The following is a 15,472-nucleotide window of genomic DNA, read 5'->3' on the forward strand; positions in this document are numbered from 1 at the left end:
ACGGCATCCCTCATAGCCTTAGTCGTTTTGGGACGTTAAACCCCATAAACCAACCAAACCAACCAAAAGACTAGTCAAAAGTGCGTGACGGAGCTGACGTGTGTTGCTCGCGCTCCTACTTCGCATTTGATTAACTGTGCGAATAGGCTGTCGTTTTTCTTTCTTTTTTGCATGCATGTTTGTGCACATTTGTGCAAATACGCATAAACATATCGCGTGAGAATCCATTGTCGCATACGTTTCGCTACGGTACCTTCCAACTATTGGCAATTATTGTGATAGCTTCATTATCAATGCTTCTCCTTGTGCACACGGCGTAGAGAACACCACGCCTCATAAATATGTACTTCCAGATTCTATACGCCGCATAATTACAAGTACAGGGTCTTTGAATTACTGTAAATTACTTTATTTTCGCTTCATTTCGACCAGTAGCAGTTTCAAGTTAACAAGGATAGGTTGCGCCAGCCTAAAACAACAGCTGCGCCAGTCCGGAAGACACAGCCCTTCATTAATGAAACACACTCATTCGCTTTATCATAAAAGCGTCGACAAAAATCTTCTTGCAACAAGTTTCACAACAAGAGGCTAACTAACGAAATTTTCCAGCTCAGGAACGAATATTGCGTGTTGGGAAACTCAACTCTGGGTTTTGTGTAGCCTCAAGCCGCCAAAAAAATATTGGCACACTGGCCCGTAATATGTCAAATCAAATCGTTAATATTATTGTTAGTGGCTCGACAAATAAATTTTCGAATGAACCACTTTTATGCTACGCTGGAATAGCGGAACACTCTCATCTCCTGACTGGCCACCGCTCCATATCATTTTTGTCTCCGGTCCTATTGTGTTTTCCGCCGAGCCGTTAATTTGAGCCATGACAGTGACCTGAATTTTCTATGGATCTCCAGAGTTACCGCAAAAAATGGGCAAAAAAAACCAAAGAAATATATGCCTGTCTGTTCCAATAGCGTTACTGTGGAGAGCTATACCAGTGCAGATTTCGAGAGGGGCGAGTGTGCAGCACTTCTAACTCCCTCTGTCCATTTTCATCGATTTTCATTGTCGCTTATGATTTGCGCTTGCTCAGTTAAGTGGATAGTTCACGAAGCCAAAATATAGACGTATACAGATGATGGAAGTTCACTGGCTGTGATCTTCCTTCATGCTTCAAAAGATTGGCGCTGGTATACTGATTTGACAGCCCCTAAGCAACACATCAACTATAAGGGACGCAGTAGAGGAGAGCTCTAGATTAACTACGATCGCACCGGTTTAACTCACCTATGCTGACCTAGAAAAGTACACGGTCGCCATGCATATCGCTTCGATCGAAACGCGCCCGGGATAACAGCTGCCTCTGGCTCGGTAGCCGGGCGACCTAAGCTAACTAAGCTTTCTGGTTCTTCACAACACACTTACCACCGACGTTTCAACGACCGACATATTGGAGAGCCAGGAAGGAGGCGAAAATATGCATTCACTGCATTCACTAAGTGTATCGCTACCAGCACTTTGGAAGCATACAGGAAAAGATATGTGTGGTCCACTTCATAGCAGCCATGACGTCAGATGCAAGTCATTTATAGCATGCTATTCACATTCTCCTACTGCGGGGTAATGGAAATGTGCACCGACGTCGTCTCTATAACTTCGTCTGAGGGCCGAAATTCTCCGACGGTGTCGCTTCCTACCAAATACCGTGTATACCAAAATTCGTCTATACCAAATAACAACAAAAACAAATTTTCAGCAGCACCCGCCTTATGAGCAACAACCTTCGTTGGTCGCCTGTTTTATTGACGAAATAATCTGACCTTTTAGACAGCAGCTCTTTGGCGCCCGTTTCTGCGTTTTGTGGAGTCGCCGTCGCCGTTGTCCGTTGTAACCAGCTGTGGACACCTTAGTCGCGCTATAAGCTGCGAAACCAATGGAGCGGAAGCTTGGAAAGCAAAGGAAAAGAAGAAAAGCGCATAACTACCTTCTTGGAACAGTAGACACCTTAATCGTGCTTTAAGCTACGTGGCGATAGTGACAGATGTGCGCTGCATGCGTTGGTGTTGACAACGTTTCGCCAGAAACGTGGCGCTGAGGCTATAGCCGTCGACGTTCATTGCGTTCATTGGCGTTGGCGCTGACAACGTTTTACACTCTGATCATTTTATGGAAAGGAGATGCACATAACTGGCTCCCTAGGACAGTGGACGCCTGAACCGCGCTTATAGGTACATGGGGTGATGAGAGAGAGAGATGTGGGATCCATGCGTTAGCGCTGACAACGGCAAGCGAACTCTCGCGATCAACCATTAACTGCCACCTGCCAAGGTTTTAGGGTAGGTGGGTACTTTAAGGCAGATATAAAGACAAACAGGAATTTCTGACCACTTATGCTGGAGAACGTCCCATGCCTCTCGCACGCCTCCCACGGCTGTGACAACCTCGCGAAATACTTGCATAGACCTCGTCTTTGAGAACCAGACATTGGTGCAGCAAGTCGAGCATATATCCGTCTATTTTTCCGACCACAAAGCTTTCTTCATGACAATCAAGAACTGTTAGTGGAGTGTTTATTCAAGAAGGAATATGTGTGAAAAATTATAAGTTGTCTGTAATTGTACATACCTGTCTTGCTCGAATTCTTTGCCCCAATCTATCGAAAAGCTGGAACAGCTGCTGCGCTCAAATTTCGCATTAGAAAGGAATGCAATCGTCGGCTATATTTTATTGAGGAAAAATTATCTTATCAAAGCTCCTCTGCTTGCACAGAAGGCGTTTGGTCAGGATTTTCACAACTGACCTTCGCGCTTAGCTCCTCTTTCTCATAGAATAAAGGTTTCCTTCGCACATACAAGCACATGCTTAAAAAAAAGACTAGCGACAGCATAACGGCAGTGAAAAAATGATACAAGAAAACGTTGGGCCTGCTGTCCAAGAACCGGCCCACCAGAAGAGGAGGCGACAGAGATCCAAGCACTCCAGCGACCATCGGTATCGACATCATCTTGTTGCTGATGTTGATTTGCTTCCCTACCCAGGCCGTCACTGCTGGCGCAAGAGGACCCTCAGCAATAGCGACTAAGGCACTGCTGGCCCACAAAGCTGCCGCGCTGCTGGAACCCCACGCCAATAGGACAGCAGCTGTTGCGATGAGAAGGGTGTGCGACGCGACCAACACGGAGAAGGCGGACACCTTGACAGTGACAAGAGCAGCAGTCAGGCGACTCGCGGCGAAACAACCGAAGTAAACGGCCACAAGACGAGAGGCCAGAGGCTTGGGGAAGTGCAGGTCGCACTTGACGGCGAACGCCGTCAACATCTGTGCCATTGTACACTCCAGGGCGACATACACGCAGATATAGGCGGACTGCAGTGCTAACAGTATCCGAGCGAAGCGTATGTATCCAGCTGACTCCTCTGTACTCTTCGGAACGCCGTTCACGGCATTTGTTCTCCGCGTCTTGAAGCTGGTGTTGTCGATGAAGTATAAGGTGGCCATAGAAGCTACTACGAGGAAGAGAAAGCCGCTAGCAATTCCAAACGCATAGTAAATTGTGCTATCGGTTGGAGCGTCGTCAAAGACCGTTGCATTGAGGTATTCCAGAGGCCCTATGGGCAAGTCGTCTGTGCCATTCCATTTGGCATTGGGGATCTGCATAGTTGCATTCGTGCTGGCGGTGGTGGCTTGCGTAGACAAGAATGGCCTCGCTATTATGGGAGCGGCAAGGCAACCCACACCGGAGGCCAAATGAAGAACTTGTAGCGCAGGACTAGAGTTCTTGGTCCACATCTTCAAGATCCACACGTTCGAGCCTGAGGTCAAGGAGAACAAGAGGAGAAAAAAAGTCAATACGCTAGCATGGAAGATTTAGTCACGCTTAGTCACTAAAAAAATCGAGTCTAAACCCAAAGCTTATTGAACTTTTGCTTTAGACCGGCATGCCGAAACGGCATGTAGAAACTACTGCTGCCTATATCCATAGCAGGAATGGGACCGCTGTGAACAATGCACGCTGCAAAACAGCAACAAACTGAAAGTAACGTCTATTCTTCCAGGTCGTGCGTCTGTCTGAACGAGTGTAGGTACCAACTACAAGGACACTGCAAGAGAGTTTCCCGCGCTAATGAAGCTCGATAAAGCGAAGCTAATTTCGAGCGCCATCCTGGCTTGAAATGTGCAGAGCTTTACAGGACACTAATCTGCCATATTCAATGTCAGCGTTGCAAATACGAAATCTTGGAATCTCTGCATAAGCTGTCAGAAAGTTTTAAGAATTCCGGTTTTCAAATATGGTGCGTTTAGCGTTGCCTCGATGAGGACTTTATTTTGTAATATCCAATTTCGGCTTAGCTTCATTACGCCGTCACTTCAGTCAGGAGGACGACCGCAACGGCAGGTCAGACACCTGGGCCGCGGACCATTCTGACACCCTCCTGGCTGTTTTTGTCCCCTCTATTAACCGCCTCCCGCTCTCTTTCCCTCCACCCCGATCTCTTGTCCCTCTCCTAACCGGCCATGGTCGTTTCCCCTCGTACTTCCATCGTTTTGCCCTCCTTCCTTCGCCTTCTTGTCCGTGCGGGGCAGCTGTGGGGGATGTTCTTCATTACCTGCGTGCCTGTCCTCTCACCGCAGACATAGCAGCACGGCTTCCCGGCTATCCGCACTTTCTTTCCCCTCATGACTTCCCCTCTCTACTAGGTTCCCCTCGGTCTCGTGCGTTGCTTATTCGCGTTGCTGTTCGCGTTTCTTCCCTTCTTTCACCTGTCTCTCGTGTTTATTCCCGCCCTGATGGCTCGTAGACCTCCCTGCCATTTCTGTGCCTCCCCATGTCTCATGTGGTCGGGGGCACCATATGGCCAATATTGGTGGGCCGTGGCCCTGCCCCTGCCTCACGGGCATGTGGACGGTATGTGGACTTTGATATTTGCTGGCTTTGCGTGTACATACAGTCTTTGTTTTTTTTTGCTTTTCGTTTTTCATGTTTATTTTCATTTTCTGCCATTCCTTTTCGTTTCTCTAGCTGTTATATTTTCATGTTTTAATTGTGTTTGATTTTTTTTTTTTACTTTTCGCTCGTTCTATTTCCTTGCGTTATTACATGCCTTTTTGTCATTTACTTGATCCTCTTTTCTATTTCCCCTTTTTTATGTACCCCTTCTGCTTTCTTAAGCCCAGTATCTTCTGTTTGTTCGTTTTTTGTTTTTTTCTCCTCGCTTTCTTTTCCTGTCTCTTCTTCCTTCTTACAGATCCCCCCCACCTTCCCTCCTCCTGGCCGCCTGCGAGCCTGTCTGAAGAATCTGGGCACGCTGGACCCATCCCTGTTTTGTGTTCATTTCGTACTTCTTAATCCTTCAGGGGCGTCTTGTTTTCATCATTTGTGCCTCTTTTTTTTTCCTCTTTTGTAATTGGTTTTTCTTAAATTTTCTCTTGGGCGTTGGCCCCTTTTCTTTTATGTTTCATTGGATCGCCTGCGATAACCTCTGGTTGGGTGCGGGCTTCCTCTCCAATTTTTTTGTTTATTTTATTTTATTTCATGAGAGTTTACAATAAAAGGGGTCACCGGTTTGGACGCGGCGCCATAGCTAACCACACTAATGGAGCCACGCCCAGTCCGGCCGCGTCACAGAGGTCACGATCCTCCAATTGTTTGCCAACCACACCACAATTCTGCTCCCAAGATGCAAGCAGTACTGAGTATGTTTGTCAGGTATGTGAAACTCATCGTCGGGCTCAGTCATTCTCAGACGTCCTCGCCAGTCTGGAACTGCGGCATATCTGTGGGAGGCATTTATGGATGTACGCGGCTTCATGGACGTGTTTATCCCTTCGAAAGTGTGACGTCATTCCTCAGGATCGATGTCAAAGGAAGCAGTGACAAATGGGAGATGACGAAATGAGTCGTAAACAAAAACGAAACAGTACAAAGCACGGCCGGAGCAAAGACTAAATTCAAGAAAATTTATAATACTGGTGCGCCCACACGACGGCAATGAACTTTAACTTATTTTTTTTTAATAAGCACTTCGCCATAAGCGCAAACCTCAGAGGAAGAATTCCTGCTTTAATGCTGTTTAAAAACAACGGCAAAGTAGGTCTTGGCCTTTTCTTCATTCTGGGTCTCTTGAGCAAGCTGTATGGTACGTCCCCCCCCCCCCCCCCCCCCCCCCCCATTTCAATATTCTGCCACTTCACCTCGACGCTGATAAGCTATAGTTCGGAAGCTCCCACACCAAACCGAAATCCTTCCTCAATCAGGCTGATTAGATAAATCCTAAAGGGAACGCGTAATGAGTAACGATTCTCAGTCCCTTCGTTTCGTAATAACTAATGCCGCTTTTTTATTCTACGTACCGATGGGCACAGTGAGGAGCGCCCCGACAGGAAGAGGAAATCGCCCGACTCACCCGTGCCAAAGGCTCGTAGACTAAGTCCGGTGAAGAACATCATGACATGCACCAGCACTAGGCTTCCACTAAGTGGAATCATAAGCGCTACGAAGCAGCTCAGCGCCGTGACCAGGATGGATACGACCTGGGTGTTGTACGTGTCGTATAGCTTTCCCCCTGCGCAAGAGCCGTACACGTACAATAAATATAGTGCAAGGTTTTGTGGAATACTCTCTGGCGAGGAGCGAACGTAATGGAAATAACAAACATACACACGCCAATAAATTTTTCTTTCAGCATGCTTCGGGAACTGCTGCTCATATTGACGTATACTGACAGTCTGCAAACAGAGACCTTGCCAGTCATACGCTAGCCCGAGAAACTGTCATCGAACCGAATGCATCTCAATGTAGAAATTAGCATATTTCTTGAATTACGAACGACATACCTTCGCTTCTAGAGTAAACTACAACGATGGAGCGGGCTCCAATTGAGTTTGTGTGGGACATCGAGTAGGTTTAGAATTTTTTGAACTGATTGTTTTATATCTTCATCGCACTTTACTGAAGCATGTGCAGGAGCGTGAACGACTACGCGCTGAGGTTTTAGTTTCTCGTTAGGAATGTCTTGCAAAACGTGGAGCGCCAGAGAGAGCGGTAAGGAAGGCGGTTAACCAGTGGTGTGCTCCGGTTGGCTGCCATGCACTGGTGGAAAGGAAAAGAGGAAAATGAGAGAAGGGTGTGAAGAGCAATTGCATCATGTATGCGCATTCGTGCTTCCAAGCCACACTCTAACGCACAAACACGATGCCCTTAAGAATAGAAACAACACTTTTTATGCCTTCAAGGATGGCGATCGCTGTGATCAAAGACCGGGGATTTGACTGTTCTTCGTAGGGCGAGGGTCGAGTTAGACTAATGCACAGCTGAATCGTGGTAAGCCATGTCCAACATTCTCGACAAAAATTGCAAAAATTGGAAAATTATAATATACTTCTAGAGAAAATTTGAAGGCAATGGTCCATTCTTCTGATATATAACAAAATAATTATTTTGAAATGTTTCCATCGGTCGCATCAAAACAGCTAAGACTTCCATAGAAAACCAATGGGGAACGCTTTTGATGATAGCAACAACGTTAATAGAAAAAAAATGCAAGACTGCCGTTGGAAGATCTGCGGATATATTGATCAAGATATCATAATGAAATCTTGCATTACATAAAAAATTGCGTTCATATATAATGGTTTTTCGTTCAAAAATGGTTTTGTCCACAATTGTTGGGTATGGTTCTGTTGTCTATTCGCAGCCACACATGTCACAAGCAGGGCTGTCGATCATGACAATGAGGAATAAGTGCCGCATTGTAAAAGCCTGCACCGAGCCATAGACGGCATAACACCAGTGTGATAGAACCTGCGAGGGGTGACCTAAGAGAGAGAAGACAGACGGAACCATCTTTTCGCATGCGCAAAGCGCACCGCTGACTGAGGACGCCACGAAAAATGGGACCATGCCTCTGGACGTGCTCGAAACTTGCATGGCATAGTGAGCGCTGCAGTTTCCCGGTTTGAGAGGACTTAGGTATACCCACCGATGAGGGCTCCAAGCAGACCACCAACGCAACGAGTGGTGATCAGCTGCGAGATGGAGGATAAGCTGGTGTTGTAGACCTCTCCAAGGTCCAGCAAGCCAACGCCAGTCAAAGCCTCCACTAAACCCTGCGTCAGCAAAAGCGTACATATTATAGTACAGTAAAGAGTATAGTGCAGAGGCAGTTCCCGCGCCGCAGGGGCCTAAAGGGAGAGCAGAAAACCAGCGAATATGACGCGTTCACAAGGAGGAGAAAGTACACAGGGCAACGCTGGACAACGCTTGTCCAGTACACAGTCAAGTACACAGGACAACGCTGGAAGCGTTGTCCTGTGTACTTCTCCTTGTGAACGCGTCCTATTCGCTGGTTTTCCACTTACCATGCACCAACTGGCCCAACCAGCTACGTTTCTTCAATACTAATGGGAGAGCCACACACCCGCCGCGTCTGGCCGGTAGGGGTGCCGTAGACGCTGTGTCCAGTTGGGCGTGTAAAAGGCTCGTTTTGGCGTTTGACTCTCGTTGAACTTAAGCCAAGCTAAGCCGTAGCTTAGCGTTTAGCACGTCTTTTTTTCAATCAATGGCCGTATGCTTCTAATATTATCGTGACATAAAGTTCACAAAAGACGATGTGGTGGCGAAATGTGGAACTTACGAGTGAAATATATGCAAAGTGGCTTCAATTCGGGACCATGCTTTTGAAAAATGCTATTATAAGACGTTTTTCTCGTTTGAACAATGCCGGACTCCCATCCCCGATATCCTGACAATGTGCTAACGACAACCAATTGTACACGACGCGTGTTCTCGGAAAAGAAATTATTGTAGATCTGTTTCGCGACCGATGGTCGTGTGGTATTGTTATTAGGGGATATAGCAAGCACGTCTCCTAATAGCTTGACACATTTCACGCAACCGGATTACGTGAGTGCACCGTATTTCGGTTTTTTTCCCGTCCACTTGCTTCCCGCAAACTTTTGTTGTCCATAGTAGGTAACCCCTGTTGTCGCGTGGCATTTCTGTGTTCTAGAGGCTCACTTTTATCTGTGACCGATAGCGGCGCAGTGGACGAATAACCTGTCTAGTAAACAGCCTTAGACTTGACACTTATGCGTCAGCTAACGTACAGGTGTAAATGTAGCAGCAAAATTTAAAAGACTCCCTTTAAGTTTCAATGTAAAAAATGTGTGGAGTACTCACCATTCCAAAATTTCCGAGACTAAGGTTGCATGTTCGACCTACGTTGAGCCACAGCTCGGCACGGGGAGATCGCGTCCTCGAAGAAACGACTTGTTCACTGCGCAAGAGAAGAAACGAGGTAGGCGTGTTTGACAAGAGATGCAAATAAAATCCTCCTTTGATTGTTTTCGAGGATATTCTTATGTTAACAGCGTGCCTTTTCACCGAGTTTAACTGCCGCAAAACGACGCCTTTTGATGGCATACTCGTGACCTGTTTCAATATTTAGGAGAAGCCTGTGTTCACGGAGGTGCTTTCTTTCTTTGAAAAGAAAATTATATTCACACGTCTACACTACTGCACACTGCTTGCATTAACGCAAATATTAGTAGGAGTGAATTTTTACATGTGATTTTTGAATAAAAATTTCTGTTTATTTACAGTAGGTTACATGCCCAAAATCTTTTCAGGTTTTTACTTATTCTTGATTGTACCTCTAGCGTTGCTGGTTTTTCATATCGAACTTGGAGAGAGAGAGCGTTATGAGTAAGTGATCAGCTTGCATCTTCGTGAGTTTGAGACAAAGACTCGATTAAAAAAAGTCAGTACTTGAGCTTCCGTTTATTGAATATAAAAGAACGTTATCATTGAAGCTGATTCTTTGGAATAATGCGCTACATCACAGTTCTGGCTGACACTACTGTGACCCAATTGTCCACACGGACATTACAGTTTGCAAACCGGCCGTCTAGAGAGCGCCAAGTAACCGTGGTTTCATGCGAACGTTGAATACCACATATAAAAAAAAATTACAGAGTTTTAACGCCAGTAAACCGAGCCTGACGTTCGAAAGCACTTGCTTAGCCACACCGTGTACGAGGCATTTCAACTAGAGGGCCAAAGGTCCGCGGTGAAAGGTCAAGGGCCAAAGGTCAAAGATCTAGGCTTCAGAAATTCATCAGCTTTTTCAGGATTGCTAGGGAACTAGTAATTTCGCACTAAAAGGGTCTGGAATAACCGTCGTGGCAGTCCTCGAATGTGGGGATCGTAGCCGACCCGCAAGCATTGTTAATATTCACAGTTCTCTTCAACAAGCTACTCAAAAGGAAGATGTCCCACAGAGTGTACAATCATAAGGGGAAACAAATTTTGGGCATTAATTGGCTGATTACTCCATAATTCTGCATGACAAGCACATTTCGTTCTGTTTTCTATCTAGTTTTTCAGTTGCTGTATAATATGAAAAGGTCTTTCTGACATTTTGTGGAGAAATAACAAGAAAATTCTCTTTTTTTTTGTACATGTTTGTTCTCTTTCGTATTGCTCACGGCTGTACGTATTTTCGCGTCAGATGTTTCGAGAGGAGTTCTATTAAAGGTGCAGTGAAGAGAAATCTTAACTCGTCTTTTTGCCGCGGGAACTCAATCTACACGTTCCGAGCATTCTTAGAAACTTCGACTTAGTGCCCTGTGTGATCGATTTCCCTAATTAAATCGAATTAACGTCCGGCTACAGCCTTTTTTTTTTAATTCTCCCCGTGCGGTGGGTGGAGTCGACCAACGAGTGGAGCGCCTTTCACCCAGTCCCATGGCGGCTTGCCGCTCTGCCATCGGCGGAGTAATACGTAGTAATCCGTAGTAGCAAATAGTCCGCGCGTATTTTTATTTCTGCGGGCTTATTTCGCGGCTATATTATCTGGGAATGAAACTATTTATTCACGGAAAAATAAAAAAAAAAACAAAATAAACCGAAAGCAAAGCCTCCACGGAGCTGTCTGAAAGGCACTCCCCGCGTTGGTCGAATCCGCCCACCGTACGGGGAGAACTAAAAAAAGAAAGGCGGGAGTCAGACGTTAATTCGATTTAATTAGGGAAATCGGCCACACAGGGCAATAAGCCGCAGTTTCTAAGAATGCTCGGAACGTGTGGATCGAGTTCCCGCGGCAAAAAGACGAGTTCAGATTCCTTTTCACTGCACCTTTACGGGATATACAGCTTGATCCTTTGCTGACCGAATTTCTTCGTTCTATATGCGCAGTGTTTAGAACATACAGTCTTTGTCAAAAGTTTAGAGCCCAGGGGGTTTACTTCTTAGCCTTCCAGTGGGACTCCTGAAGCATTCTGGGAAGTGCTACACATTGAAGGAGGTAGAACCAGAAAGCTTCTTACCCAGAGGAAATTTGGAGCGCTGGAGATGCGTCACGAACCACACAGTGGGGCTCAGAAGCGAGCCCCCTGGGTTCCAAACTTTTGACAAAGGCTGTACGTTGGAAAACTCTAAATACCAATAGGCCTATATGGGAGTAATTAAAATGGGAGTAAGCTGTCCTCAAGGACACTCCCTTTTATGGCTTTTAATGGTAGGATATGCTGCCCATGCTCCGGAGCAGATTTCGATCGCCAAATATACGTAATGCTGAGCCTCGGCAACGGAGGCATATTCCCACTTTAAAGCATAATACTTCGATGCAGTTAGCAACGGGATGAAGCGTTTAAACGCGGCACCGGAGGTCTTGAGTTTTGCGAATATTGTAGCCGCGGTTTCAACCTCGTTTGAAATCTTCATAACTGCTAGAACTTCGCATGTTATGAACAAGAAATTTGATTCCGTTGCCAACATAATTATTCCGTATTTTTAGTACCTGAAATCTAGCCCGGGCTTGGGCAGCATAGCCTGCTCCGTAAAGGGAGTGGCCCCTTCGCGGTGGCTCAGTGGTTACGGCGCTCGGCTGCTGACCCGAAAGATGCGGGTTCGATACCAGCCGCGGCGGTCGAATTTCGATGAAGGTGAAATTCCAGAGGCTCGTGTACTGTGCGATGTCAGTGGACGTTAAAGATCCCCAGGTGGCCGAAATTTACGGAGCCCTTCACTACGGCGTCCCTCATAGCCTGAGTTGCTTTGGGACTTAAACCCCAATAAAATAAATAAATAAATAACTAAATAAATAAATAAATAAATAAATAAATAAACAAACAAACAAACAAACAAATAAATAAATAAATAAATAAATAAATAAATAAATAAATGAAGTCGGCTAGAAGACGGCTTATTCGCTCTTTATTACATTAGGGTTTAGTGTGTAATGGAGACAAGGTGAAGTCATTACCAACGGAAAGAATGTTTTCGGGCTGATTCTATAAGTTAAATGACGCGTCGGACGCGTTTCCACGATATATGTCATGATGATAATGATACCAGAACTCCCTGTGATTTCAGCTAGGCGAAGAAGCGACATGACAGATTTATCGTACTTTGAAGGCTCTGAACGCGGGAAGTTAGTTACTAATTTTAGACATCTTGACATGCGCAAAAGACAGGAACCAGGGTATTTTTCGAGCTGCTTAATACGCCTTACGACCTCATTTTTTCTTTCTCCGACTGCGGGCTGAAGCACCTGCCACTGAGGCAAGGCAGCTTCAACTGAGGCCTTTCCCGCCCCTCCGTACGAAGGAAGACGTCATTCGACGCGGCCACGCCGAGCATCCATGGTTCGCGCTGAGCAGACCAACCCGGGCAACATTAACAACCGGCAGCTGGGCCATTGAACCCCTGAGCTGAGGCAACTGCTTGAAATTTTTTTTGAAAGATCTAGGTACTATCCCCTATAGTAGGATACTACTTAAGAAGGCAGCGGCTTTTCCCCGTGAAAGGGTCCCTTCTAGCCAATGGCGTCGGCCAATTCTCATGTCCCTGCTAGGGTGACAATGCCGGGAGCGGTGCCACAATGGAGAGAGGGGTCTGTCCCCGACTATGGAGGGAGGGGACTATCACCTTTTATTCACCACTCCCTGCTTTGTGACACTAGCAGGGTCACGAGAATCGGCCGACGCCATTAGCTGGAGGGGGGTTCTTTGACGGGGAAAAGCCGCTGGCTTCTTAAGTTGTATCCGACTATAGTTAAAGCCTAGATCTTGGCGACCAATGACAGTTGAATAGCTGCTGTGACCGGCTAATGCTTTCGTGTTGCAAGTGCGCGTGGAAAGGTGCCTATAGTGGCGCTGCCGGCGATAGCAATGAATCTCTGGAAGCGCGCAGGAAGGCTTGTGCCAGGAAAGCACATTGCAAAGGAAGCTTGCGATACCGTTTTACTGACAGGGTAGAAAACCCTTATAGCAACTGTGGACGAGAGCCCTCAGACAGAAGCCGATTCTGGTCCCCAAAAAAATTTTACCAAGAGGACTCACTCAGCCAATAGAGAACGGAGCCGTCGGCAAGACGAGAAAATGCGCCGCCGACGTCCGATTCGTAGTTGCCGAATTCCGAACACCACACGCAAGGCGGGCATTCTGTAGCCTGTCGTCGTACTTCGGCCTACAGGGCTACCGCAGCATGCTGCAAACGCTTTATGATTTCGTAACACCCGAAGCCTGCACAAAGTAGCTGATTCTGGAATGAGACCAGAACCGCTTTACCGGCCTTCAAGCAAACACAATTTAGAGCTTGTGGTTCTGAACTGGCTGTGTAAAACGGCCAAACGTAGCTGGAGGACGCAATTGATTGATTGATTGATTGATTGATTCAATTTTTATTTCTCAACATTCATACAAGGCATGCTTGTTAATCCATCCCATCGAAATAATCGGAGGCGAAAGATTCAGCGCTTTTGTTTGAGTCTATCCTTCCTGGTTTGGTTTGGTTTACTGGTTTTAACGTCCCAAAGCAACTCAGGCTATGAGGGACGCCGTAGTGAAGGGCTCCGGAAATTTCGACCACCTGGGATTATTTAACGTGCACTGACATCGCACAGCACACGGGCCTCTAGAATTTCGCCTTCATCGAAATTCAGCCGCCGCGGCCGGGATCGAACCTGCGTCTTTCAGGTCAGCAGCCGAGCGCCGTAACCACTGAGCCACCGCGGCGGGGCGAGTCTATACTTTCTCTCCGTCATCTATTTTGCACTGTTTTAATTACGAGACGCTTCGAATTTTCGGCTACGCTCGCTGCACGGCTTTCCTCGTACTTCGACGGTTATTGCCCACTGACGGGTACGACAATTTCTGCAGTTATACTGCTCTCCACGTGGTGGCACCATGTGTACTTCACAGTTACTTCAGTATTTGGCTTATTAAGGCCTTGTTTTCGATACAAATGACTTATGACAAACAACATCGCAAGCATCCTGAGGCTTTCCCCTCCCTCCTTCACTCTGTCTGTATATTTGCTATCATGTGACGCGAACATATTCTTGTAGCCTGACTTAGAATTCCCCTTTAATATCCCTTGAAACCACAATGCGTAGCGAAGACTAATCGAATAAACTGACACAACAAATAAAATTTGCAAAAAAAAGGAAACGTTAACCACGTGGCGTTGGATGAGAATTCACAGCCTCGTCAGTAAACCTTGTTTGGCTGCTGAACCACGACTAAATTATCTTTAAAACCCGATACATACATGGCTTAGATGTGTGTAAAAATCCAAAGGGAGTTGGTAGGGCGTACAAAGGATGACAAACATTGCTCACCTTTGGACGACAGGAGCTGGCTGTGGCTGGTAGCGCACCTCGGCGAAATGTCTACGTGATACATCCCCACTCATCTTTTGATTCCTCATATTGCACGCAAGACAACGAAGCTCGTCATGGCCTTATTCTCCACAGGGCACGGGCTCCAAGGGTTAACACTAGCCACAACAACTGGAGAGGCTAGAACGGTGTGCACTCTCAGCTACGGATGTTATCGAGGCCGTCGGCAGTGCGAACAGCTGTGCGGGGCGAATAATAATAAAAACAAAAAACACTGAACTCATTTTGTAACGAAATGGTGAAGGCTTCGGAACGATGTCGGAATAAGAAGACCGCCACAAACCACTGCCCCAAAAGCAACAAACACAAAGAGCCAAAAATGGTATGGTATGGCTAGGTTTGGTATGTATGGTATGGAATTATATGGTATAGAAGGCTATGGTATGGTTAGGTTTGGTACGGCATAGTTTGGTATGATATGCTATTGTATGATATGATAGGGTATCGTAGGGTATGGTATGCTTTGGTATGATATGGTATGGCATGGTTAGGTTTGGTATGGTATGATATGGTATGGTTTGGTACAGTATGACATGTTATGGTATAACATGGTATGGTTTGGCATGATATGGTATGGTATGCTTTGGTATGGTATGATATGGTATAATATGGTATGGTAGGGTAGGGTATGGTATGGTTAGGTTTGGTAGGGTATAGTTTGGTATGATATAGTTAGTTAGGATAAAGTTCGTTAGCAATAGTTAGGCCAAATGCGAATGAGGTGCGCTAGCGCTTCGGTTTTCACTTTTTTTCCGGTGTTCGGATCCATTGCTCACCTATGGAGGTTGTTAGG

The 15,472-nt window shown here is 46.2% G+C and overlaps 1 protein-coding gene across 1 annotated transcript; it reads right to left on the bottom strand.

The window, feature by feature from the left end:
- Positions 1 to 2,743: 2,743 nt before the first annotated feature.
- LOC149349023 (solute carrier family 60 member 2-like) lies at positions 2,744 to 14,693 on the bottom strand. Its single transcript, XM_089585975.1, has 5 exons — positions 14,620 to 14,693; positions 9,177 to 9,273; positions 7,978 to 8,104; positions 6,403 to 6,561; positions 2,744 to 3,810 (listed from the first exon to the last, which is right to left on the bottom strand). Exons 1-5 carry the CDS (start codon positions 14,691 to 14,693, stop codon positions 2,744 to 2,746), a joined length of 1,524 nt encoding a protein of 507 aa, XP_089442101.1.
- Between the last annotated feature and the right edge of the window lie 779 nt (positions 14,694 to 15,472).

Source organism: Amblyomma mixtum, chromosome 4 (assembly GCF_055824585.1).
Source record: "Amblyomma mixtum isolate Tamu chromosome 4, ASM5582458v1, whole genome shotgun sequence".
Taxonomy (NCBI): Eukaryota; Metazoa; Arthropoda; class Arachnida; order Ixodida; family Ixodidae; genus Amblyomma; species Amblyomma mixtum.